General features: G+C 37.4%; 1 protein-coding gene across 1 annotated transcript in view; it reads left to right on the forward strand.

The window, feature by feature from the left end:
- The window catches only part of PXDNL (peroxidasin like), a gene marked incomplete at its 5' end in the record, with an annotated part of 490,956 nt that overhangs the window by 328,130 nt on the left and 134,983 nt on the right, over nt 1-27,843 (forward strand). Inside the window, 2 exon segments of the mRNA XM_072733704.1 lie at nt 22,738-22,809; nt 27,406-27,477. Coding sequence (XP_072589805.1) covers nt 22,738-22,809; nt 27,406-27,477 — 144 coding nt within the window.

Raw genomic sequence — 27,843 nt, forward strand, 5'->3', positions numbered from 1 at the left:
TCCAGGATCACACCCTGGGCTGAAGGCAGATGCTCAACCACTGAGCCACCAGGTGCCCCTGAAGCTTGATTTCATAAAAAGATACCATTCCTGTAGGTAATTCCATTTCTAGATAATGAGACTAAATCAGGTAATAAGTTTATAATAAGTTTATAAGGTAAATTTTCCACAAGGTAAAATTATTTCATTATATGGAAGAGATTTCTATTACATCATCTATAATGTCAATTACAATCGAAAACAAAGTATTATTTTTTTAAATGAGAAATGGACTAATCTGCTGATTTGTTTCATTCCCTCCATTCACTGTAATTTCTTCATAAATTCCCTTTCAGGACTCTGCTTACCTAGCTCTCTACTGGATGAGTTAATGTTCTCTTTATACTCAGCTGAGCCTCATTTCACAATTCTTGATACAGACTGGACTTAGTAGTGGTCAAACAGAGAGCCCAGAAGAAAGAATAAAAGTGCCTTTATATATGTTTAATAAATATTTTTTCTTTTTCTTTTAAACATCATGTAGGATAGATGCTTCCTTCTCATTTTATTTCCAATGAATATAGTCAAGCTACAATAAACTTTATTAGTTCTCAAGTTTTTATGTATCTCCTTTTCTCATTATTTTAGAGAAATCAAGAATAAGAAAAATGAAACATTATGTTTTCCCTTCATTTATTCTTTTTTCTAAAGGTTATTCTTTGTTCATATAGACCCAAGTTTCTACCTATATCATTTCCCTTCTGCTGGAAGAACTTCCTCAGTGTGTATGTGTGTGTGTGCACCTCCGTTTTTATTTGAGGAAACTTTTATTTCTCTCTGACTTCTGAAGGATAATTTTACTGTATATAGAATTTGAGGTTGGCAGTTTTTCTCTGATAGTAATTTGATTATTTCACCCTACTTTCTTCTTGCTTACATAGTTTCTAACAACAGGCCCAATGTAATTCTCGTTCTTGTTCTTCTGAAGGTAAATTGTCCTTTAACTTTTATGTCTTTCAAGGCTTTCTTGTTGCCTTTGGTTTTCTGCAGTTTTAATGTATCATATTTAGATTTTTCATTGCTGTTTTTATTGTTTTTTTTTAAGATTTTTAAAAATTTATTTATTCATGAGAGACACACACAGAGAGGGAGAGAGAGAGAGAGAGAGAGAGAGAGAGAGAGAGACAGGCAGAAGGAGAAGCAGGCTCCATGCAGGGAGCCGGACACGGGCCTCGATCCCGGGTCCCCAGGATCAGGCTGAAGGTGGTGCTAAACCGCTGAGCCCCCGCCGCGCTCCCCTCATTGCTGTTTTTAATCCTGCTTGGAGTCCTCTGAGCTTCTCAGATGTGTAGATTAATATTTGGCACTAATTTTAGAAAATTTAAACCATTATTTCTTCTACCTATTTCTCATTTTATCCCTCTATTCCTCCAGTATGCCATTATGCAATTGTCACAACTTTTGATACAACATTCTTGGTTATTCTCTTCTTTTAAAAAATTATTTTTTTCTTTTTGAGTTCAGTTTGTGTGATTTCTATTGACTTATTTCAAGTTTCCTGACTTTTTCCTAAGCTGTATCAACTATACTAATGCACATGTCAAAGGTATGTTTTCTATATGTTATCGTGTTTTTGAGTCCTGACATTTCCTTTTAATATTTTTATAGTTTCCATCTCTCTGAGATTATCTAACTCTTCTTGCAAGTTACTTACTTTTCCATTAGAACTTAAGATATTAGTTATAGTTAATTGAAAATCTCTGTCTGATAAATTTCAACATCTTGGTTCTGTTTGAGTTTGCTTTGGGCAATTGCTTTGTTCTTCAGAATTTTTTTCTCAGCTTTTGGCCTGGCCTGCCTCATAATTTTTTTTGTTGAAATCCAAAAATGTTGTATTGAATCTGGGCAGCAGATTCTGAGGTAAATAGGCTTTTAGTGTGAGAAGTGACATCAATCTGGCCAGGAGTAATCAAAACTTTGAAGTTTCTGCAGGGGAACTTGTTTTTGTTCTCCTTTTTTGGCTTTGGCACTTGTGTTGCCTTTTCTTAAACACTCTATCTCTTTTCAGTTTTTCTAGTTTTGATCCACAATTTTTGCTCCTGAAGTTTATTTGCACATGGGTAGAAACTGGTGGGTGGACATTATCTAATCCTTTGATTACATTTTGGTCTTTGGGGTGCACAATGGGCAGGTGTCCCAAGGATGTGGCTTTTGTAAGCGTCTCTGCCCTCCTTCTGTGAGTAGAATTACTTGCCCTTCTCTCAGTCTCTTCCCCAGCTGCAGCATTCTTGGTCTCTGCCTGTGAAACCCTCTCCCCTCTAGGTTTATGCTTTCCTTTATTTATTAATTATTTATTTATTTATTTTGTGGGGAAACAGGCTGGAGTTGACTTGGAGAAGGGCAGATGAGATGGGATTTCACTATTGCCCTCTGGTGATGTCCCGCCCAAGGTTAAGGCTTTGTTCCATAAGGGAGAAAAGTCTGGACAGTTAACAGAGTGATTATTCTTTCCCTCCCCGTGCTGGGTCCTTTTCTAAGCTTTCCCCTGATCCTCCTGCAAAAGCCTAATGAGGTCCCAGAGGAAAAGCCTCTGAAAGCTGGGGGCTCCCCAATAGCTGCAGCTAACTTTTGGCCTCTAGCAATTTGTCAAAATTCCTACCTTCATGAGCTTGTGACATCTTGTGGTTTCTGCTCCAGGTAAGCAAATCTTAGGTCCTGTATCTCCCTGTAGGGTACTTTCTTTTCAGGTTTAAAAAGGGAGATAGTTTGCCCTGAGACTTCAGGTAGTTCTCTGACGAGTCTTAAAAAAATGACATTTTGATATATTTTAATATACACAATGAAATGATTACCACAATCCAACTAATTAACATATTCATCACTTCCTACAGTTACCATTGTGTGTGTATGTGTGTGTGTGTGTGTGTGTGTGAACACTTGGAACATAATGTCTTAGCAATTTTTAGGTATATGATACACTATGGTTAATTATAGTCACCATGCTATGCTTTAGGTCTCTAGAACTTACTCATCTTATAACTGAAAGTATTTATTCTTTGATCATTATCTCCCCTTTCCTCCTCAGCCTCTGGTGATCACCATTCTACACTCTGTAACTGTGAGTTCAACTTTTTTTTAATTCTATGTATGGGAGATCATACAATATTCGTCTTTCTGTGTCTGGCTTATTTCACTTAACATAATGTCCTGTAGGTTCATCCATGTTGTTGCAAATGTTAGGACTAATTTCTTTTTTAAGGCCAAATATTATTCCATTGTCTGTATATACTATATATATTTTTTTCCATTCATCTGTTGATGGACACTTAGATTTTTTCCATACTTTGCCATCAGAAATACTGTTGCAATGAACATGACAGTGCAGTATCTCTTAAAAACAGTGATTTTATTTCCTTTGGATATATATCCAGAAGTGGTTGCTGGATCGTATGGTATTTCTAGTTTTAATTTCTTGAAGAACCTCCATATTGTTTTCCATAATGTCTGTACTAATTTACATTACCACCAACAATGCACAAAAGTTCCCTTTTCACCACAGCCTCACCAACACTTGTTTTTTTGTTTTGTGTTCTTTTTTTTTTTTTTTGATTTTTTGATAACAGCTATGCTAACAAATATAAGGTGATATCTCACTGTAGTTTTGATTTGCATTTTCCTGATGATTAATGATGTTGAACACCTTCTCACATACCTGTTGGCTATTCATGTCTTTTTGGAAAAATGTCTAGTCATTTTGCATTCCCGAGTTTTTCATTACAATTTTTTCCTTGAGAGAATTCACCCTTTCAGCACTTTTCCAACTATTACTTTTTTTTATTATTAATCTCTTGATCTGCATTTCTTAATGAACTTACTTGGAGGCCAGCGGCATATTGTCATTGTAGCTTAAGCTCTTCCATATGGTCAACAACTTCTCTTCATCTTCCTCCTTCTCCTTTTCTTTCTTATTCTTTTTCTCCAATTCTTCAAATATTTTTTTTTACTTTTTTTAAAAAAGATTTTACTTATTATTCATGAGTGACCCAGAGAGAGAGAGAGGCAGAGACACAGGCAGAGGGAGGAGCAGGATCCATACAGGGAGCCCGATGTGGGACTCCATCCCAGGACTCCAGGATCACACCTTGGGCCAAAGGCAGGCGCTAAACCTCTGAGCCACCCAGGGATCCCTCTTTTTAAAAATTTTTATTGAGGTATAATTGACACCAAAAAAATTACGTTAGTTCCAGCTGTACAACATAGTGATTCAACAACTCTATATGTTACGCTGTACTCACCCTGAGTGGAGCTACCGTCTGTCACCACACAACACTATTACAATAGCATTGACTATATTCCCTATGCTGTGCCTTTTATCCCCATGTCTTCAAAGAATTTTTCATTGCTCTTGGGCTTAAGTATCACTTTTATGTTAGCCTACATTCTGCATATTCAGTCTAGATTTTTATACTTTATTTTCTTTATACAAAAATCTGAAGATTAAATGACCAATGACATTTTTACTTGTATTTCTTTTCATTCACTCAACATAAGAATAATCAAATCATATTTCTACTTTCCTAATAGTCATATCAGCCTCTTATTCCAAAGTTTCTGCTTATAAAAATTTCTCACACTAAAATCTTGGAATCACCTTTTATTTCCTATCTTTTTTATCTTTTGTATCACCCTTTAATCCTTTTCTTCCTCTTCACTCCTTCTTTCCCCATCTGCAATTTTCCTCATTATGTGCCACTTGCAGTTGCCACCTACCACGCTTTTCTGCCACCATTATTTCTCCTATCTCTTTGTTCGTTGTATCTCTGTCATATTTACCACTTTCTATCTCATTAATATATACTTGCCCTATACCACCTGCAAGGGTGAAACCAGATTTTCATCTCCCTCATTCTCAGGGTACTGTGTAATCTAACCTGTCAGTCATCTTTTACTTCTATACTGAATGTAGGTAGTCCTTTAGTGAGGTTAGTGTTTTTCTGCTATGATTTATGCTGTTTTCCCATCACTCACCTCTTTCTCTTGTTCTTCTCTCTAATAAGAGCTCCTCCAGATACAAATCAAGGTTATTCGAATATGTTCCCTGACAGCTTCAATCCATAGTGATCTCTGTCACCTTCAACCAACCTAAGCACTCAGCTACATCCCACAGTCTAGAAGACATTATATATAGTCTTGTGCTGTGGTTGTTGAACAAGCTTAGGTCTTGATCCCCACAATCATTGTACACTCATTGAGAGTAGGGACTCTGACAGTCTCTGACATGGCATAAGCGATATATACCCAGCTAGAGCTCCAGGAGCACTCCTACACCAATTAAAATTTCAGGGTGGGCATCCTGTGTTTGTGGTTACTATAACCCTACAGGAATTCGTATTCATTTGATATGGGAGCTGACCATTATTTCCTATTTGTGCTTAAAAAAGATTAACATGTTGGGATCCCTGGGTGGCACAGAGGTTTGGCGCCTGCCTTTGGCCCAGGGCGCGATCCTGGAGACCCGGGATCGAGTCCCACGTCTGGCTCCCGGTGCATGGAGCCTGCTTCTCCCTCTGCCTGTGTCTCTGCCTCTCTCTCTCTCACTGTGTGCCTATCATAAATAAATATTTTTAAAAAAAAGTTAAAAAAAAAAGATTAACATGTTAAAGAAGTCTATGATAAAAAGCAAAATAAGATAGGCTGACTGTAAAGTCAAAGAATAGCACTGTTAAAAAACTGTAGCCTTAAAGAGGTTTCTTGGGGATATAACCTTGCCATTATATGAAGATAAATTAAGGAACTAACTACACTAAACAGAAACAACCTGTTAATGCTAACATTAATCAGAACCCAGATTATGTTTCTTTTGATTTAGCACCCAACTTTGAAGGCACAGAATGGAGAACAAAAACAGCTCTTTGCCTTTACCTATTAATTTACAAGGACTCAAAAGAATACAGTCATTAATATATTATTGATTAGATGCTGATCTTCTTAAAATGGAAGCAACAGTTATAATGTACTAGACTGCAATTAATCTCAGTTTTTCCTCTGAAGCTAGTTGAAAGCTTGTCACCAGTTAGGAAAAAGAACAAGTTCATATAAAACTGTCCATGGATAAAACATATAAAGAACAATTACACATATAATAATATTATCACTCATCTTTGATGTGCCATACAAAGTGAGTATGATGAATTTTATTTTTCAATACCATTTCAGAGATAGCAAATCTTCTGTTCTGGCAAAGAAGCCAGACTATGTCCTAGAAACCATGAGCAAGACATAGTTAAATCTATCTAAAATGGATAGAAAAGAGTTTTATTAACTGTTTTATGTTATATATATAACTGTTTTATAACTGTTTATATTATATATATATATATCAAATCTGTGCATTGTTGGTTTTAAGCTTGTTTACAATAAAAGCACTTCGTACATTATATAATTAACATTGACTTCCTATATTTCAGCAAATTGCAGCTGTAGTATAGGGTCATATTTTATTGTTGCACATCAGTGGTTCTCCACTAGAGCTTCTTATAAGAATAACCTGGAGAATTTGTAAAAAATAACAATGACTGTGTCTCACTCACCTCAATTAAATCATAACCTATGAGTGAGGGCTTCATATCCATGTTTAAAAAAAAGTTCCAGCAGTTATAATGGATAATAATGATCAACTGGGTTTGAGAATTAGTAGTGAGAGGTTACATTGAATTGAAATGATTGCTGATACAGTTCTATTTATTGCTGTATTTTTTTTTCTTCAAAGAAGGAAGAGGGCAGAATATACTAAAACAAAATGAAAACTGGGTAATTAGAACTTTCTGATAATCAGAATAAATGATAAATAGGATTTAATAGTATCAAGCTCTATGGCTTTGATACCTTCTAATTCTTTTCTCTGTGGGCTTTAGTATTAAAGTACGGTCTGAGGCATTTTAACTCTTTTAGGGCACTGAATGTCTGTTTAATACATAATTCATACAACTTGATCTATTCCTAGAGTCATGAAACAGTTAAAGCAGCCCTGGGAGCATGTTACTACCAAAGAGTGACTAATGATATAGCCAATGGCAAGAATAGAGGTGACTATATGACTTAAGGCTAGTTATATAATGTCTTTGTATTTAGCATCTCATTGTGGGAAATAAGAATAATAGTGTATACTTTAAGGAGTTCTGATATTTTAAAACTAATTTTACATAGAAATGTACAGGGATTGGATGTCAATTTAAAGTGAAATGAAAAGCCATGAAAAAATTTCAATCTTTTTATCATCATGGATTTTCTGACTCTCAATCCTTTAACATTAAGAGGGAAATATAAATAAAAGTATATTCTTGGAAAGACTGTAACTTGTGTCTGCCAAAAGCCAACATTCTCACAGAGACTCAGGATTAAATACCAGCTTATTTGCTCAATGGGCCAAGTGAAAATCAACTTTCTAGAGTTGAATTTACATTTCTAATGAAAAGTAGCTACACAGTATTTCACAATCAGAACTCCACTTTACACCTTGCATGTTTTACATTAATTGAATAGAGAAATATGACTTGATTCTTTGATTAAATTGTGTGATTCTATTATTCATCTCAGAAGGATTTTTATAAATATAAAATTTGCTTTTTCGAATTGCATAATTTTGTTTCAGAGAAAGATGTAATAATATCTTTTCTGAATCAGAAACATAAGGAAATTCTACCCAAAGCTGAATCTTTATTTTTTCAATTATTTCATTATTGGAAAGACTACATCTTATTCCTCAGTGATGATTCTAAATTGAAGTTTTACATCCAATTGTTTTAAAAATTTACTGAGAGGATTTCAAAAACTATTATACATCTTTATTAATATAAAAACTTGAACCAGGTGAGCACTTTAAAGTTTCATAAAATTTGAAGTAAGGAAAATAGGAGGACTAAAAGAAATATGATATCAAGATAGTCACAATTGTTCAGTGTCAGTGTGTACTATGTACTTATATGTCTATATATGTCTATGTGTGAATAATGTTATATTCACCATCATCAAATCTCCAAGATATTGTTATTTTTACTTGTGACAAATAAGGATACCAAGTCTCAGGGAGTTTAGGTTATGTGCCAGAAATCACAGATTATGCCAAAAGCATACTTTCTTCCCCTGTCAAAGGAGGAATGTACTATGCCTAAGCTTTGTGCTGAATTCATTGTGAACGGAAAGAGGAACAAAATAAAGGTGAAGACTGATATTTTCCTCATGACCCTCAAAGACTTTAGCCATGGACAGGGAAGATGAAAATCTAACGAAACATCTGTAATGCAATTGGATAAATGTTTAATGAATATGTCATGAGAACATTGACGCTGGGAATTTAATTTCTGAATCCGCTTTCCAGAATCACTGGTATGTGTGCAGAACACTGTTTACCTCACCCTCTTTTTCTCCATGCTCTGGCTTTACAGGCAGCCTGCAATTCTTAGAATGCAGTCCGAATTGATGGACAGGTGTCTCCTACCTGTAATGGCCTTTTCCTTATGTCTATCTACTTACCTAGAGGCAAAGTTCTTACTATCTGTCAAAATACTAATCAAACATTTTAGACTCTACAAAATACTGTGTAATTCCCCACTGCTAATTAGTTGCTCCATAATCCCATATCTCTAGTGATATTCCCCTCGTTAAGTTTTAAAATTCAAATTATTTTTTTCAGTACCAGATTATAAACCCCTAAAGAATGGAGGCATAGTTCGTTTATTTGCGAATTACCACCTTCCAGTTTCATATCAGGCATTCAGTTAGTGCCCAATAAATGTATTTTGAATATACAGCAATGATTGAATAAAAGCACAAATTATGCCTGGGACAGTGAGGAAAGTCTACAGAAATCATGCACTTTTAACTGGGTCTTAAACATTGTGGGTAAATGTTCCAGGTAAAAAAGTGGCAAGGCGTCTTGCACGAGGTGATAACAATAAGAAAATCATGGGAGAGGTTAGTCTGGTAGGTAAGTCCAATAGAATAATTAGGAATGGTGGTGGCTGAGGCCATTTTCAATATGTATCCAAGAGTTATGTTATCAAACTCATCATAGTGCAGAGCCTTAAGCATTTGTCTGCAGACTGAACTTAAGAAACTCTGAGTGAGTGCCATGCTTTTGGGAATCCCGTATGTGAATTTTATCTTCGGTCTGTGGAGGAGAAGAATGGGAGCAGGAGAAGACTGAAAACTGGGAGCCCAGATGGGAGGTTAGGTGTGTGTGTGTGTGTGTGTGTGTGTGTGTGTCCTGAGGCAAGATGGGGCTGAACCATCTTGCCACCATGCAGGTGGTTTCTAGAAGTAATTTCACCATTAGAATCCAGCAAATCAGCTACATTCAATTTCTGTCTAGTTCTGAGAAGACTCGCCAAGAAACTGAAAGAACTTCAGTCATTCAACCAACACTGAGGACTTAATATATGCCAAACATTGGTTTGAGATCTACAATACTGAGTTTCTCTGGGGAATACAGTAATGAGCAAAAACAAAGTCCTGGTCTCATGCTGCCAATATCTTGACTGGAGAAACAGACAAAAACGAACACATAGGTAAAGGATTTAAAATGGAAGCTACACTTGAAGAATACTCTCAAGTGAGGTGCCAGCCCAAATGCAAAGATTTCAAAGGCAATAAGAAAAATTTTCAACATTAGGAATAAAATATTTCAGTGTGGGTATATAATTTTTCTCCATTTTCCCAGGACTGTACTTACTAGATCTTCAGTTTCTCCACAGAAACATGGAGGGTCTTACCCAGTCGCTTGGGCTCAACTTGGGATGACACAATGCATGTGGGCAATGGACATATTTAAGATGATGTCATTTGTTTGAATTATTGCATCTTTGGAGGTTTAGCAACCCAAATTGATTTGTGTTATCTTCCTTTATCAATCCTATGTATGAGAAGGAATTTAGGTTGTGTTTTCCAATAGTGGAAAGTGGTTGCACTTTTCTATTGGAAAGTACAACCTAAAGATTGGTGTATTACAATTATATTATAAATGTTTCAATGACAAAGTCACATGAATTTTCATAATATAGCATTAAATCTACCTAATAGGGTCTCAATTTTTGCATTTGCAAAGCTTTATCCAGTGATGTTACTTACATATGTAGAAATCTGACATTTTGTACTAAATATGAAATTAATGGCTTAAAAAGAAAGGAACAAAGATTATAATTTGGAAGTATGTCACATTTGCTGACTGAACAATTGAGTCTTCTTTGCAATTTTACTATTTCATACAACTGTACAATCATACAACTATACAATCATAGAACTATGACTTTTCTTATCTAAAATGTAGAATGAAACCATAACTATGGGCATAGAGAAAACAATATTCATTTATGGGAAGCTTTGGTCAACACATTTCTAGTTCTCTCTGAGGTGTAAATCCCCAGGGGGCAATCAACCATGTCTGGAGATTGAATTTATGGGTTCAATTGAGATTGTATTCCAGCCCAGAATATTTAGAGAATTATGCATTTTAGAGTTGATAAGAATCTTGTGGAGCAAACTTAAGTCTGATTTTTACAATGAATGCATTTAAAAAGTGAATTTGAGCTTCTGAAGCCAATTTAAAGCAAAAAGGAAGCAGACATATATGCATACAAGTAAAAATATTCTTCTCCCAGAAGTTTGTGAACAAATACATTTATAGTAAATTTTTAAACATACCACATCTAGTAACCTTTATTGGCTTTTGATTAACACTGATTATAGCTTCATTTGGTCTCTTTTGGAAAAGTTTTATTATTGATATAGTAGTTGATGGAGAACAGAGGGCCAGTTGAAGACAAAGCACATTGACAAGTCCTTGAAATGAGCAGAGGGACATTCCTCTACAAAATCAACCACTTTGATGTTCATACTTTGCTAAGGGCAAAAGGCAACCTTAGCCCAACCCTCAGGATCCTGTAAGTCTACTTTAACATATAAAAATCACTGTAGAAATTTCCTTTATCTCTAAACCCCCCAAGATATGTGTTGGCAATCATCCCCCAAGCACATGGCCCACTGATGTCCATCAGTGGCTTTCACTTTCTCCCTCAGGTTCATCCCAGTTCAGTTTCTGAAGTGACTTCTACTGAGGAAGAAGGCATAAGCCCCAGGCTCAGGCACATGGAAGGTTGGTTTCTTGTGCTTTCCTTACTGATTCCCATCTTCAGTCTTTTCAACTAACCTGACCCTTTATGCCAAGGACTAGCCTGGAAGAACACACTTGGCTGGGAGCTCACTTTAGACTTTAGCCTGCATTAATCTCTCTTTTACCTCACTTATCACTGGGTCCTTAGCACTCTGTTAGCTACAGACCACTGTTTGAACAAGTCCCAGATTCCTAATGCTTCTTTGAAATTGATTTCATTTGAATGAAAGCTCTGGAGGCTGGGGGAAAGGTGGGTCTTGTGTGAGGTCATGTAGGCAACCCTCCCAAGATGCCCTTTATATCCTTAGAATCTATCTCATACGTCTCCCTCTTTACTTACTACTCTCACAAACAAATCTACACTTTATGGCCAAGACAGGCACATACTGGAATATTTCCTCCTTTTTGATTTCGGTCGTTCCAGTGACTTATGTCTATACCGTCTTACTTAGAAATCTCATGGTACACATTGTATCAGGTTTATTTCTTACTTTTGTCTTCACAGTCAGGTGGTTTAGTTTTTGCCCCTCTCCAGCATATTTCTTTCTTCTACTGGGTCTTTCTTTCTTTATTCACAGCATGAGCTCTGAAATTTGTATATTATGCAGCTTTTATCTGAAATACTGTAAACTTTTTTCCACTTTCAAAGTTTTAGTAGCTGTGTAAATTGTGTGTAACATTCCATTTAGGAGATTTTATGGAAGTGATCTCAGAAGGAGCCATCTGACCTGATGAATATTGTCCACTGTGGCAATGTCATAAAAATATGGTAGAAGGAAATGTAAGATCATGTCATTAGTACTTTGGCTTTAAATTCACTAAATATTTTAGCAAGTAACTTGTCTAGGTGATGGGACATTAGAATTCAGAACTTGGAAGAAATATGATAAGTGCAGCATGCTGGGGGAAGTGACATTTACTTTTTCCCCTTCTTATGTTTTTCCAACATTTCTCCTCAAGCTTATTGTATCCGTGAGAAGAGAGTATTGCATGCTCCGTTATAGGCATTTATCCCCTTTCCCTTGTGCCTTCCCACAGAAAAGGGGGAAGAAAGAAAATTTAGAGAAAATTTAATGGGTTGGTGATTGATATCCTTGGAACAAAGTCACCCTGTGGTGATTCACAGTGACAGCTGGGCAAGCCATGTTCTTTCTGTCTTGTGTGCAGCTGGTCTGAAACTGGGTTGCTAAGTGGCTTTGGAGTGTGGTTGTCACCAGTCCTGGGGATATCTGAAAATAAGCTTGAGAAGGAGGACCCTATGATTCAGATTTCAAAGCAGGCAGTAAGAGGCCCTGCTTTGGCCTCAGCAGTAACCAAGTTGTCCATTCCAGTTTTTCAAAAAAACTCTGCATTGGAAGTCACAGAATGCTGGTACATGCTCATAATAGCTTCTCAATAGGCTCTTGACCCTCATCTATGTTGTATGAAGGACAGGATGGTAGACTTTGGCCAAAAAGTCCCTATCCCAAGCCTCTGCCAGAAGTTCTAAATCTTATGGATTTTCTCTTCTTCCTTTGCCTTCTACTTCTAATCATATACCATGGGTATCCACACACGCCAGGAAAGTGCTGGGTGATTTTTGTATATGATCTGCAGTCCTCAACCAACTTGAAACAAGGCATCATTAGCTCCATCTTGCAGGCAGGTGAGTGATTTTCCCAATGTCAAAGAGTAAGGGGTCAAGTAGGGAGGTGAGTATAGACTCCTGTGCCCAAAGCTTGTAGTCTTCCATTGCACCATCTTGTCCCTGTAGAAGGCCTGTGGTGACTGGTGTGTTTTCTCTTGGGTTGTCCCTATATCACATTACACTTGCTGCCAGTTCATACCAAGCCCCTCATTTCTTTATTTCTACACCATTATGAAAGCCTCAAGTGTCATCTCTTATTCTGTTCCATTGTACTCCCTTTGGCCAGATTGTGCCACTAAATTGCAGCACTCATAATATCAACTCTCTACCTTTGAATGTTTTAATTATTACCTAAAACAAGTACAAATCTATCAGGGACAACCATCTATCAGGAAAGACAAGCAATAAAAACAAGAAATAATATTTTTTATGGAATTATGTAAGTCTATGGCAAAGGTTTAAAAATATGTTTGTGTATATGAGCAAAAACAGGGAAGGGGGGTGCTTAGGAATGCTAGGCAAGTGGGAATGTGAATTTGAAATTCAATTTGAAATAGGAGGCCTCACTGAGAAGGGACTTTTGAATCAATACTTGAACTAAGGAGGGAAATAGGCTTGTGTATGCCTGGGAGAGGCACAAACAGGCAAAGGGCAGCCCTTACAAACACCATAGACTAAGAGTGTGCCTGGAATGTCTGAGAAGTAGCTTGGATGGTGATGTGGCTAGAGCAAGGAGACAGACTTAGCACGGGATGTTGCAGATCAAAGGAGAAGATTTCCTTTGTGTTGTGAGTGATTTGCCTTTTGCTCTGAGTGAACACTGCAGGGGTTTGAAGGAGGTGGCAGGATTTATCTGACAGGTTTTAAAATGATTACTGTGATTTCTGCATTTTTTGCCATCTTCTGACTTCTCTTTTGACAACAGACTGAGGCCAGGGAGGGTTGGACAGAGGAGTAATCAGGAGGCCCGTGGTATAAACCAGCCCAGAGAGGGTGATGCCTCAGCTATACTCTGTGACAGTCCAGGTTTTACATGGGTACACATTCTAGGTCTATTGAAGGTAAACACTTGGAAATAGGATTTGGAGAAAGAAAGGAGTCAAAGATGCTATCAAGATTTTGGTCTAAAGCAACTAGAAGAAAGGGCCATCAGCTGAGGTGGAGGACGTTGTGGGTGGGATGGGTTATGGAGGGATAATCAGGATTGAAGATTTGCACATATGTTCCAGAAGTCTACTGGACAGCCAAAGGAGTGTGTGAGGTAGGAGTGGGGCTTGGAGGCAGAAGTGTGAGAGAGAAATCTGCCCTGGTTGTGCAGCTGGGGTGTCACTGACTTACAGAAAGTATTCACAGCCACAAGACTGGATAGCACTGAGTGTGGATACAAAAGGGGGAGACCTTGGGACCTAGCCCTGTGCATCCCACATAGGAGGCTGGGTGAAGGAGGAGGAAACAGCAAAGGGATTGAGAAGGAGCAGCCATTCAGCAGAAGAGAAACCAATGTGGAAAGTATTATTGAGGAAGAGAGAGCCACAAAGAGGCTCATGTGTTGAAACTGTGGGAATTTAACAAAAATCCCCTACCCCTGGACAAGCAGAGCAGATCTAACTCCATTTTGTGCTACACCCATCTACGCCATCTCATGTATAACCCCCACATGACCTGCTTATTGCTTAAGGCACTCCCCCACCCTAGTCAAACCACTGAGCACACCCTTACCGGAAACCGGCTCATATAGGAATGGGAAGCCCCTAGCTGCCAAAGAATGTAAACCCCACCTTTTGCCCACCAAATGTGCACGCCAATTCTGACCAGAGTGATAGGCTAGTTCAAAAGGTCACTATAGGGTAAATTGTAATTCAATGGGCCACCTGCGTGTGGACCGACATGACTGTGCAACTTTCTGTGTGTGTTACAATCTCATTGGCCACTGGCCCCTATGAAACTGCTACGTCTCTTAACCTCGGGGTCCAAGTCCCTGCTCCGCTGTGACGGGTATACTTGGACCCAAGCTCGAGCCTGCAAATAAACCCTCCTGTGCTTGCATTGGTGTAGGCTCCTTGGTGGTTTCTCGGATTCGCAATCTTGGGCACAACAGAAACATCAAATTTCAACACCAGCTCTAGCAGCAACAATAAAAATGTGCTAAGCCTCCTCGCTTGCTGTAGTAATAATTCAAAATGTGCTTCTCTGTCTTTATTTCATACGTTTAACTGACATTCCAGAGTTAACTTTGCCTTTTATTTTAAGGAGAAAAATTGAGGGTTAACGTTAAAAGCCATCTCACGAGCTCTCTTGGCTACCAAAAGAGTGTCATGAATTGGTCCCAACCGGTTTCATTGGGTCACTGTCTCACCTCCTGTTTGAAGAGATTTCTTCCAATCGTGCACTGGTACCATCCAATCTCTTCCCTCCTCTGCAAGATCTTTCTTAACTTGCTTCAGTTAATTTTTTCCTTTCCTTTTAATTGCTTCCCACCACTTTGTTTTTCCCTGGGCTCCAGAGTAGCTCTTCCATTCTTCAGCCCTCCATATACACCCAAAGTCACCACCATTCTTCCCTGCTTAAAAAAATCAAACCTGGCTTATATCACTATATTGTACACCTGAAACCAATATAACAGTGTAAACAAATTATATATATATATATTAACCAGGCTCTAGCTCAGCATTTTGTAACCTCAGCAATATTTTTTTAAAGATTTTATTTATTTATTCATGAGACACACACACACACACACACACACACAGAGAGAGAGAGAGAGAGAGAGAGAGAGAGAGGCTGAGACACAGGCAGAGGGAGAAGCAGGCTCCATGCAGGGAGCCTGACGTGGGACTCGATAGCAACCTCGGCAATATTGACAGAAAGGGACAGGTAATGTTGTGGGGACTATCCTGTGTTGTAGGATGTGGAGCAATGATCCTGTCCTGTGTTGTAGGATGTGGAGCAATGATCCTGGTCTCTTCCCATGGATGCCTATAGCAGCAGTGTGACAAACAAATATATCTTCATAGATTGCCAAATATCCCCCAGTGTGGGCAAAAACACCTGAGTTGGAAATCACTGATCTAGCTCATCTCTCTCTCTCTCTCTAGCTAACTTCCAATCTTTTGTTCACATCACTACCAGAATAATGCTTCTAGAATAAAGTTTTCAGTAAGGAATTCTATTTCTTTAAATCCTGTAATGTGTCCTGATCACTTTCAGGATAAAGTTCAAACTTCCTTGATGAGCTTCTAGGCTTCTGCAGGCACAGATACCTCTGCCCAACTACTTCTGTTCTGTAACAAAGCCATGTGCTTTTATGCCTCTGCACTTCCACATGTACTTGTCTGTCTACTTTCTAAACTGCCTTGCTTCTTTTGTATCTAGGTAAGTACAGTTGTCCATAAAACTTAGCTAAAGAATCCTATTTTCTGCACAACCTTTATCTTTAAATCTGATTTAGATCCTTCATATTCTCATGGCATTCTTTGCATACATTATCATAATATATAGCCTATTAGACTGTGGTCATTGATTTCTTATCTCTTACCTCTAACCAGACTCAAATTTCTAAGAAGGTCAAAGATCTTGTCTTCCACTACAAAGGAACTCAATAAAGCTTATTAATGTTTTAATATGCTGAAGGATCACAGAGGAATAAAGTTACTTTTGACATGAGCAATCATGAAGTCCTTAGTAGAGAAAGTACTATTTGAATTGCACCTAAATGCATGAGAAGATATTTTAAACACAGACACCAGTTTAAGACAAAAGGAGATTCAGAGGTAGGGAAATTGAAATTTGGTTCGAGGGTCATTAGATTCATGTGAGAGAGGAGGGAGTCACAAGTTGGCACTAGATCTTGGGAAACCTTGAATTCCAGCAGAAGACAGTGGGGAGATATTAAGGATCCTAGTAAGGGGCCAGTTTAATTTTTTCTGCAAGAGCTATCAGACAATTCGATATGGTGAATTGAAAAGAAAAGGTTTGGTTTAGATGGGCCATTGATACTATTAGTTCAGGCCAAAAGAAATAAAGACTGGAATCAGATTATGCCTAAACTATTTTAGAAACATGACTTTTTAAATAAATATTCTAATTTAGGATTGAAACAACTTTTTGAGGAGTCAAGCTTGTACGATATAAATTTACCTGATTTTAACTGTTTAATAGTAAATATAATCCTTTGTGTAATAGATTGTGGTAGCATACACTACTATTGACTTCAGCAGGGCATACAAATAAGATACTAGAAAGTTTTTCTCTTGAACCTAATGGATTATGGTAATTCAGTCATTTTTCCTTTAAAATCAGTTAAAATAGTTTATTGTGCTCCGAAATAAAGATCTCCATTCAAATGCTTAATTAACTCCTAAACTGTATGAATAATTTATTGTTCTAACAGATCATTCTCACTTGCTATTGTGCAATGAAGCTAGAGAATGCATATTTTAATCTCATCTGATTCTTATGGAAAGTTGGAGTCACAATGGTGCATCCAGCATGCAAATATTCTTTGGTGAATATGGAGGCAGGGCAGATCTCCAAGTCAGCTGTCACCTCAGTGTGCCTTCTCTGTCTTCTATGTAGGATTGTTGAGAGCTTATTTTAAACATCTCCTCAGCTGCATGCTCCCAATTTATATTTCCTTAGCTTATGTTTCACATACACACACGCAAAATTATATACGCAGACACACACAGACTCACACACACATGTAATCTCTCCTACTGGCAGCACTCTTTTTTTTTTCTTTCTGAACTCAAGTCTTTTGAGGAAATAAACAGTAGCTATTTTTTACAAAAGGGTTGGATGCATTGAACTTATATTCTTTTTTGATTGTGCAGTTAGATACAGCTAAATATAGTGTTCTTCTCTCCATCTCTGCTCTTACGTTAGAGTGGGGTTGCCAAGGTGATGGTACAGTGCAGTGGATTTGTTTTTTTGTGGCTCAGTGAGTTCATGCTAAAAGCTAAATCAATACCAGCAACTTGTCTCCCTGAGAACCATTCTTTCTCTATTATTTTTGTTGTCATTCTCTGGCCATATGTTCTTCGTCTGCATGTTTTATAAAATTTGGGAAGATTTTTGTCCTCATTTGGGTAGGCTAATACCTGGGGCTGGCTGTGTAAGTTAGTATTTACTCAGGTAAGAGCTGTCAAATATATTGTTCATGCTCAAAAAGAAACTGTGATTGTAAAACATCTCTTTGGAATGAGATTGATTCAGAAAGCCCCAGGAATTTGCTAGATGTTCCGGTTTTATCAGTGCTTAATGATTCTATAAAGTTTTAAGAAATACAATTAAACATACACATTATTACAGATTTCATAAAAGTCAGTGTTGTATCAAAATCTGCTGTGGCTCTTCCTCAAGAGAAGTCACTGCCCTTTTGGATGCTCAGGCAATATTAACAAAGAAAGTTTTAATTAAGGTTCATAAGCCTATCTTTTGTTTTGTATACTGCAGAATGTGCTAAGAGTACAATGTTTTAGCGTTTTCTTTGCAAAGGCAATGACTATGTAAAAATACTGGCTGGTCATTTATTCTTTCAGTGATTAACTATATATTGAGTGTCTGTCTATCTGCTAAGCCTGTGTTAGGAAAATGGGGAATGCTGGAAATGAGCTTAAACCTAGTATGGTCTCTGTTTTCATGGAAATTAGGATCTAGTTAGGAAAGATAGACTAGGATCAAACAATCACTCAAACTAGTATCAAATTGCAACTATGCAGTGGAATGAAAGCCTGTAATAGGGGATTAGACAAGGAGCTCAGGGAAGGATTCCTGGAGGAAATAACACATTAAGATCCAAAAACTGAGTAAGAATTCAAGTAAAATGAGTAAAGAAAAGTTATCAGGCTGAGAAGACAACTGCATGAAGACCCCTGTGGGCAGGAGCTTGGCAAATATAAGAGCCAGGGAGAAGGCAAGTTGAGGTGGTGAAGGAGATCAAGATAAAAGGGGAGGCCGGAAAAACATTTTTGGGCAAGATCATGAAGGGACTTAGCTTTGTTAGAGAACTTTAGCTCCATTCCTATACAAATGGAAAGCATATAAGGGTTTTAACAAATATTTCTAGAGGGAGAACAGAAAGATGAGGGTGGACTAGTTGAATACTTCCTATATTACAGTACCTAAGGGCATGCCTTGGTCCAGTGTGGAAGTAGTGGGAAAAGGAGGGCAGAATAAATTCAAGAGGTATTTAGAAGGTAAAGTCAAAAGACTTTGGAGTTGGATAGGATATAAGGAGTGAGGTAGGAAGGGTCAGTGCTGGTTTTCTGACTTCACACATTGATATGTGGTGGTTCCACTGAGACAGGCAACAGCATACAAGAACAGGTATAGTGGAGGGAGATTATGAGCTGGGCCTCAGGCATGCTGGGTTTGAGATACATTTGAGACATCTAGAGGATATTTAAGAAGCTATATGTGCAAATCTAAATCTTGGAAGTACATCTGGAGATTAAATTTGTAAGCCTTCTATGTAGAGGTGATTGGAGCCATGGGTGTAGATGAAATTATCTAGGGAGGTTGTATTTCAATAAATGTGATATGATAGCAGTGGCAATTTCCTTCCTTCAACATATGAAGAGACAGCTACTGATTTATTTGTGTCTAGATTTCTTGAAATGATTCAAAACAGAATTTGAGTCTTTTCAAGTGATCATTCACATTTATCTACTTTGTAATAGGTACCTGAAAATGTCAGAATTTTCAAGAGCCCAGTAAAAAAGTAAGGTTCCGGGAGAGGATCGACTTGCCGTGTTATCAAGTTGAGAAGGGAGTAAAAATCAAACCTAAATCCCTCTTTATTTGACTCAGCATGAATCAAATCAGCCCAACAAAATATTATACTGCTTTGAATTAGGCTAAAGTAAAAAATTGTTTAATATTTGTGAAATCATATGGATAGAAAGCTGCAATCAAACAATTCTCTGGGTTGTTTTATTTTCCTGCTACGAACAAAATCTGCACATTTTGTGCATTTTTCACATTTATTAGTAGTAAATTCAAATACTAGCTGCTTATCCATGTAGTGTATTAGATTGAAGTTCAGTAGAAAATATTTAACCTATAAAACTCACTCTGGATGAGTCAAGAATTTGGGAGATTTATTCTAGGGAGGTGTTCCTCAAAGTTGGAATGAACAGGTCTGTGATTAGTAGGTTCTCAGTATGTGCATGTTGGAAGACATTATGCATTTCTGATGCATTAGTAAGCATAAATTGCAAAGTATAGAATAATTAATGCAAAAATCAGTATTTTAAAAATTCTTAATTACTGTGAAGTGCAAATCACAGAATCTATTGACAAAAACTGTAATTGTAGATTAGTCCTTAACATCATAATAGCTATGATATGTAACAAAATGTTGCATGTTATCTTAACCCTTCGATTGTCTCCTGGTCCTGATTTTAGTTGGCTCGGTGATTAGAAGCCCTCTCAACAGAAAGCTCTGCTCATTCTCATTACCTTCTTTGTAGTTACCCGGATACCAGTGAAAGCTCTGCAGGATGCATGTTTGACTAATGATGCTGATGGAAAGTATTTCTGCTAAACTCCAGGTTTTATATGGTGAAAATCCTAATAAAGAAATTGCTCACAAGAAGTTTAAAAAGTAGGAAGGAGGAAAAACAAGGGCCTAGCTCATTCATAAACTACAGTACTCATTTTTTAAATCTGAAATTTTGCATTCAAGTGGCTAAACGACAGACCTTAGTTTGTGACCTCTTTTCTTGTGGTTTGTTAGGTTGTTCCAGAAACTGGAATGTGAGCGTTTCCCTTAGTTAAGGACACCTTCCAGTAGAGGAAGACACTAATGTAGTGGGAATGGCTGCCAGGCATGATGAGAAGTAGCCAGCAGTGGAGTTTTTGAGTCTGGGTTTCACTTGATGGGTAGCTTGGATTTATTACTGATTAGCTCTTGAGTTCTCCATATGGAGCAGATGTTTCCCTACCTGAGAAAGGTGTGCTCCTGATATTGGAGGGTCAGGTCTCACTAGGTCGTCAATGTGTGCTCTGCCTGTCTGCTAATCGGTGTGCAACTGCTCCCTTTGCCACCAGACAGGCTGCTAGGCTTAGGTGATAAGAGAAACGTATGTCTGAACTGAATCTTGGTCCTGGTAATTCCAAGTTGTGCAAAATTGAGCAAATAACTTTAACCTCCCCATACCGCAGTTTTCCAATTTAAACAATGGCGGTATTCACAGAACTCATTTCACAGTGTAGTTGTGAGGATTAAAAATGTTGTGAAGATTAAAAATAACTAAATGCATGGAAAGTATGCAAAACAATAGTGTTTGGTGCTGTTATTATTATTTAGTTCATACTAAATTTAAAGTCCTAATCTGCATTTTTTTCATATTCATCATGAAGGGTCCATTTGCACTCTATGTTAAGTGAGTATGGAATCCCAACCATGCAATACATTTCACTTGGAAAGAAAACTCCTGTAATAGATCTCTTTCTAAATCTTTCTTCACTATATTTGTTGAAGCTCCTTCCTCACGTACTTGATCTTACCCCAAATACTCCATCCTAATCCCTTCTTTCTTGAACTTTTCCAAGCTCTACCTCTCCACTCTGTGCTAGACCAATTATAGAAGTGATGATTTTCAGAGGACAATGTATGGTATGTGTGAGTGTGTGTGTAATACAAAGGAACAAAGACAAGGTAGTTTTATGCAAATATTAAGGCAATTATGTCTTGCACCGTATCATTATTGTAGCTTTTATAATTAGTGGAATCTTTGGAAGGAATGTTGTGACCACCGGCCAGGATGCCAAATTTCAGAGAGTGGTAAGGTACAGCACTGCCTCCAGGATCCAACCTAATGCAGTAGGAAATTATCATTCCTTTCCAACTACACCCTTTTCATTCTATTGTATTATTATGCTTTTGCATTAGTGTCTGAAGTGCTCATCCTGTAATAATGATTTTATAAGAAAGGAGCCTATGAATGAAGTAGAGGTGGTTTTTTCCTTAGAGTGTTTTTATTTTCTTCTTTCAAAAGTAGCTCTAATAGTGGTTAAATAACTTAATGTAAATATATAAAATATAACACTTCTCTTCTTGTGTACTCACTTCAAGTCAAACAACTTTCTGTTGATTAAGCCAAGTGCAATTTATTATGTTTGGACATAATTCAGTGTGAGATGTGGTCTGTTCTTTCTTATGGTGAATTTTGTGTTTGAGGTGCTTTCTGCAGTCAGTTCACTATAGACTGATGGATGTGGCTGTTGGTTTCATTTTAATGATTTTGAAAAAGTTGTGTTTAGAAGTCAGGTGCAAGGTGGATATTTAAATTTTTGAAGAGAGGTATGCAGCCTTTGCAGTGGATCTAAGATTTGCTCTGCTCAGCCCTCTGTTTTGAAGGCATGTTTCTCCATTTCCATCACAGAATTTCTGAGAGAGAAGCCTTTATGAAATGGCAGCTTTGGAAATATTCCCTGGATCGATTGGATAAAGGGATACCATGGACTGCAAAGGTCCAGTTCTAAATGGATTAAAACAAGATGCATTACTTTTAAATATATCCTCAGGCATAATTAATTCACTTCAAATATTCATCATATTACATAAATAAATATTCATCATAAAACATAAAATATGTTATTTTTCTGCCTTCTCTAGATGGGAACATTCCCTCTATCCTGAAATGTAGTAAGCATGTGGTCATTTGTAATGTGTCTTATTATTATTCCAGTTTTAATTATTATTCTAGCTTCACTTTAAACATTTTAATGAGTAGAACAGTAATTTCACCAGCTGCTTAGCATCGTTCTACTCAAGAGTGCTACCTAAGAGAAGAGGTGACGTCAAGTTACTGCTACTGGAAGCACTTTCTGTTGGTTGCCTGTTGGAACATCAACTGTAAAGAGCAGCTGCATTTCAGCTGAAGCTATTGTTAATTCCTCAAATATTTTATTTTGCTCCCCAGCACAAGAAATAACCAACTTGTTTTGTGCCTTCCAGGTATGTTCATTTCAACCAAATAGAAATGCTACAGCCAGAGACCTTTGGAGACCTTCTGAAATTAGAGCGACTGTAAGTGTTGACTCCTTAGACGTCCTTTGTTCTGCTTTACTACTTCTGTTTATACAATGTACTGACTGCCCTGGAGATCAGGACATTTTATTCTAAGCCTAAGAAGCAGAGCCTGTACCTTTGTACTATTAGAGTTACTGTAAAACATTCTATAGTTTTAAATCAATGAAGAAAAGATGAATAACCCAATTAAAAACAGGGCAAAAGCAATGAACAACACTTCACGCAGGAAGCAAAACCACTTTGAAAACTTACAGTAGACTCCACCACAATTAATCATACACATCTCCTATGAGCTATCAATCAGTTCCACTTGTAGTTATAGACACAACAGACATGTACGTGTATGCATGTGCACTAGAAGCGTGTTCTAGAGTGTTTATGGCACCATCACTTCTAACAGCTCTACACTAGAGCTACCTAAATATCCAACAACAAAAGAAGGGAAATAAGTTGCTGCATATTCACAAAATAGAAGACTGTACAGCACATATGAGTCTCAAACATTTTGAGCAGGAAAAAGCCCAAACACTGAAAATTGCATAGTTTGATTTGTTTTTTGAAGAAATTCAGAAATAGCAGGAACATGTGTAATAGCTAAAAGTTAGACAGTGGTTCCCTTTGGAGAGAAGGAGGTGACGGGCAGCAGTAGGAGGGAGCCTTTGCAGTCCTAGCAGTTTTGTCTTGTTCTTTTTTCCCAGCTGCATTCACTTTCAGGAAAGTCATCATGCTTCTAGTATGATATGTGTACTTTTCTAGATGAATGTGATATTTAATAAAGCTTTATTAAATAATAATGACAAACCAAAGGAGCTTGGAGAGCCTCCTTTTGTGTTGTGTTTTATTGGATGAATACATTTTACCCCTTAATTTCCTCTAATACCTTATATTAATAAATTAATTATGATTTTAGCAGAAGAAATGGATTTTTTATGAACAGAAAGAAAATACAGAATGATGTAGCTAAACTTAATCAGGACTCTGTTTGAATTAAAATATATCTGAAAAAAATTGGCATTAGGAGTCTGTAGGTTGTGAAATAGATGTGCGTTCATATTGATACCTGAAATAGACAAGTAAAGTTAAAAGATAAAAAGAGCTAATCAACTACTTTTGCATGCCATCCCTCCAACCTTATTTGCATATAGAAATATGGGAATTGTAATGCATAAAATTGCATTGTTTGGATTTGTGCTTGTTTTGCTGAAGGTACTTAATGGAGTAGATGTAACTGTACCACTTCCTGCTCCACCAGCTCTCAGCCCTGAGTTCCACCTCAGCAAATTCAAGGTTTAGCATCATGATGACTAATAACCTCAAAAAAATCTAAGCCACCAACTTTAATGTTGGAAAAAGTTTTGCTGATGAATAAGCATTACTTTCCTCCATTGAAAACTGGGAAGGGGAGATTCCTGCTCCCCAAAGGAGATCTGGAAACCTTTATAGGCCCTATGGCAGTGACGGCACCTTGTGCCTTTCAGAGGGGAGTATTATCTTAGGATCTATGAGTGATCTTGAAGGAGTAGGGAATGACCAAGAAAAAATGCTTTAACTTTTACTTTCCCCTCTACTATGTAAATAAAAACTGTATATACTCATTTCTTGAAAAATCTCTGATTATATTAATCACAGTGTGTTTTGTTATATTTCTCTTTTTTTAGTTCTTTGAATTCTCCTGCTTCTTCTGGTGTTGGTTTTTCTTTGTTTTGTCTTGGTCATTACCTGCCATTTTTTTGGTTCTGATTAAGCTCCTATACTTTGTGATCATTGGTATTTATATTTGAAAATATGGGGTTGGGGGTCTAAGTTTCTCCTTTTCCCTTGTAGGTATGTCTGTTCTCTTCCAAAATTTCCCACTAGAGGGAATTTTAGTCTGGACAGTTGGGTGGGAAAACTGCAGATTTCTCTGTCTAAAATCCTAGAATGCAGAAGGAAAGGCTTCCTTATAAAGAACATTCATGGTTACTAAGAATACATTTGGTTTTATTGGTTTGCGGAGAATACCAGCTTGGAACAGCATCACACTGGATGCTTTATGGAGCATCAGGGACTGACATTGAGTCAACCAGCCTGGAAACTGTCTTCTTTACCAGACATAAATCTCACTGTAGCCAAGGTTCTTCAAGAAGCGTTTTCAAAGTATAGGACCTGAATATGAAGTTTTCTCTACTTCTTAGAAGTCTCTTGGATTTCCAGTGGATATATCTTGAAATACTAATCTAAGTTTCAGGCAGAAGATACGCTTTTATCTCCTCAGAACACTGATGTTGAAAAAACTCATTCATGGCTTGGCTTGTTTGATAACATGTGTATTTCTGTCACAGGAAGGAGATCAGTCTTTGTATAAATCTCAGTGCAATGGATACTGTTATTTTTTTTAACCAAGTTTGACATAAAATATTAGCAGCAAATAATTATTATATGAACTTTCCAATACAGGAAGAAGTGTTTTTGAGGTCTTATTGGGAGTAAAGCAATCAAAGTGGTACTTCTGTAAGCAGAACTCAACAAATAGTCTGCAGAAGCACTTTGAAGATTAACTTCAGGGAAGTTAGAAAGAAGAAAGAAAAAAGAAAGCACAGGCACACATTTCTGCACCTCTGCTGAACAGTACTGCTGAAATACTACTACTGTTTTAATACTCTCACTGACATAGTAATCTAAGAGAGAAATAATAATAATTATTATCATAATAAGTTCATTTAATAGATAAGGGAACTGAGGTTTAGAGAGAGTAATCTACTTGAAAACAAATAGTTATAGAAATAGCAAGTAGCAATCGAATCTTATTTGGGAACCCCAATAATATGTATGGCATAAACTAATGTTAAAATAACATTAATTTGGACATTTTGTCGTTGCACAAAATAAAGGAAAATTTTTGATATTTACATACCTTTGAAATCTGTGATGATGAAATTGTCATTATGCTTTTTTCTTGATTTGTTTTGCCTGTTAATTAATTCTGGTCTACTTGGCTTGGAAAATAGGTATATCTTTCAATATCTGATTATTGATGCCATTTCCAGCCTTTTAAATATGTTAAGAGAATGATCAGCAGCCCTTTTACTGTTGCTATCACACTAGACTCTACTAGTTGTAAAATAGTGAAATGAGCTTGTAGTCCAACAAAAAAACCACAGAAGTTGTCTAAATTATGTGGCTTTCCTGAGGTTCAGCTGCAATGGACTACAAGCTACTTCTCCATTAAATTCTATTCCAGTATCTCCTGAGATGTGGATACGAGTCAGAGCTTGTGAGAAATGAGAATTACTGTGTGACTCCTATCTCCACACCCATCTTAACCTAACTGTTCGCTGTTTCTTCTCTAGTCATTGCTTCTGAGTTTGGTGAATTGGGTCGGGTAAGGGAAGATGAGAATAAGGAACTAAAAGAGTGAGGATCAGGAAAAAATTTTTTATCTACTCAAGATGTGCATAAAATTCCAAAGCCGTAAAACTATTTCGACTCCTGCTGACATGACACCCTGTTACTTTAATCCCTAATAGATAAAATACTTAAAATTAAGCCAAAGACATACACTGCTAGGAAAACATGGTCAGATGATCTTATTTAATTTTGAGACGGGGCACTATTCATGAAGTAGGATTCAGAGGGAGGCTGGAAGTAGCTAATTGTCAACGTTTTCTATACAGCATTCGATTATTTATGCCCATTTCTCTGTCTCTAGAAAGAAGTGGCGTGGCGCTTTCCTCTGTTTTGTAGACTGCTGTTTCATCCTCTCTTCATACACAGGCTCTTTGTTGAATGTGCTTTCAGTGGTGCTAGTGAGCAGGTGGACCCTTGCTGGTGATTTGCTAGTCAGCAGGAAGAAGTAGTATGGGCAGGCCAGCATTCAGGGAACCCCAACCAGGGCAGGACAGTCAAGGTGGAAGGAGGGGTGGAAATACTGTGGCCTGGGCCTCCTCCCTTGCCTCCGGTGGTGGAAGCCGGGGGAACATTTGAAAGGGAACAGGCAAATGGCTGGCTGATCCAGGGACCCCCGCAGCACCAAATGGAACTGTAGTTTAGCAAACTGCTGCTGGCCAGTAAGTGGAAGTAGACAAAGGGCTGCCAAGCCCGGGATCCAGTTAATCATGGTTCTCTTGCAAGCTGCTGCAGTCATACATTATTTTGCCATTCTTTTGATTTCCTATGTGTTTAAAGGCTTATTTTTGTGATTTCCCTCTTTAGTATTTGTAATCTCTAACTAAATAAAACAAAAAAATTCAAGAACCATGGATGAGAAAATACATGCAGGTGAGTCTTTAAAACTGTACTTGCACAAATGACAATTTTGTGTTTGCCCTTTCTCACTGAAATATTTTTAAAAATGTAGGTGGCTCAACTGGTTAAGCATCTGCCTTAATTAGGCTCAGGTCACGATCGCAGGGTCCTGGGATTGAGTCTTACATGGGGCCCTCTGTTCAGCAGGGATTCTGCTTCTCCCTCTTACTCTCTCTCTATGTTTTTCCTATCAAACAATAATAAAATCATAAAAAAAAAAGTATTTGGATTCACAATTCGATTTTTTAAAAAGTCTCCCCAAAGCATCATTACTGTGTTTTGATTCAAAGTTATCTTTTGTTTTTTCAGGTTTTTGCATAACAACAAATTATCTAAAATCCCTGCTGGGAGCTTTTCTCATCTGGATTCATTAAAGAGACTGTAAGTGAAAGCAAGTGCCCAAACACAAAACCTTATAATTTCCCCCCAAATCAATAAATCCCAAGCAATGATTTGCCTTTGTCTCCTTTGGCCATGAAAGATCATTGCAATTCCAGCGTGTAAGGGAGAAAACAGTTTCGTTAACTGCAGAGTGATAGAGGACGCAGCCTACTGAGCTTTTATGTATTCTCTTAGAAGTAGCATTCAAAAGGAATTTTGAAGATAGAAGTTTCCTCGGTTCTCAGTAATTTCCTTGCTGGTCAAATCTAAAGACTCCCAAGACTTCCTTTTCCTTTAGCTTTTATGAGAGATGTGAGAAGTTCCAAAGAAAGTCTAACTCCCCTGTCCAGGCTTCAGAAGTCTTCC

The sequence above is a fragment of the Vulpes vulpes genome, chromosome 13 (genome assembly GCF_048418805.1).
Source record: "Vulpes vulpes isolate BD-2025 chromosome 13, VulVul3, whole genome shotgun sequence".
Lineage (NCBI taxonomy): Eukaryota > Metazoa > Chordata > Mammalia > Carnivora > Canidae > Vulpes > Vulpes vulpes.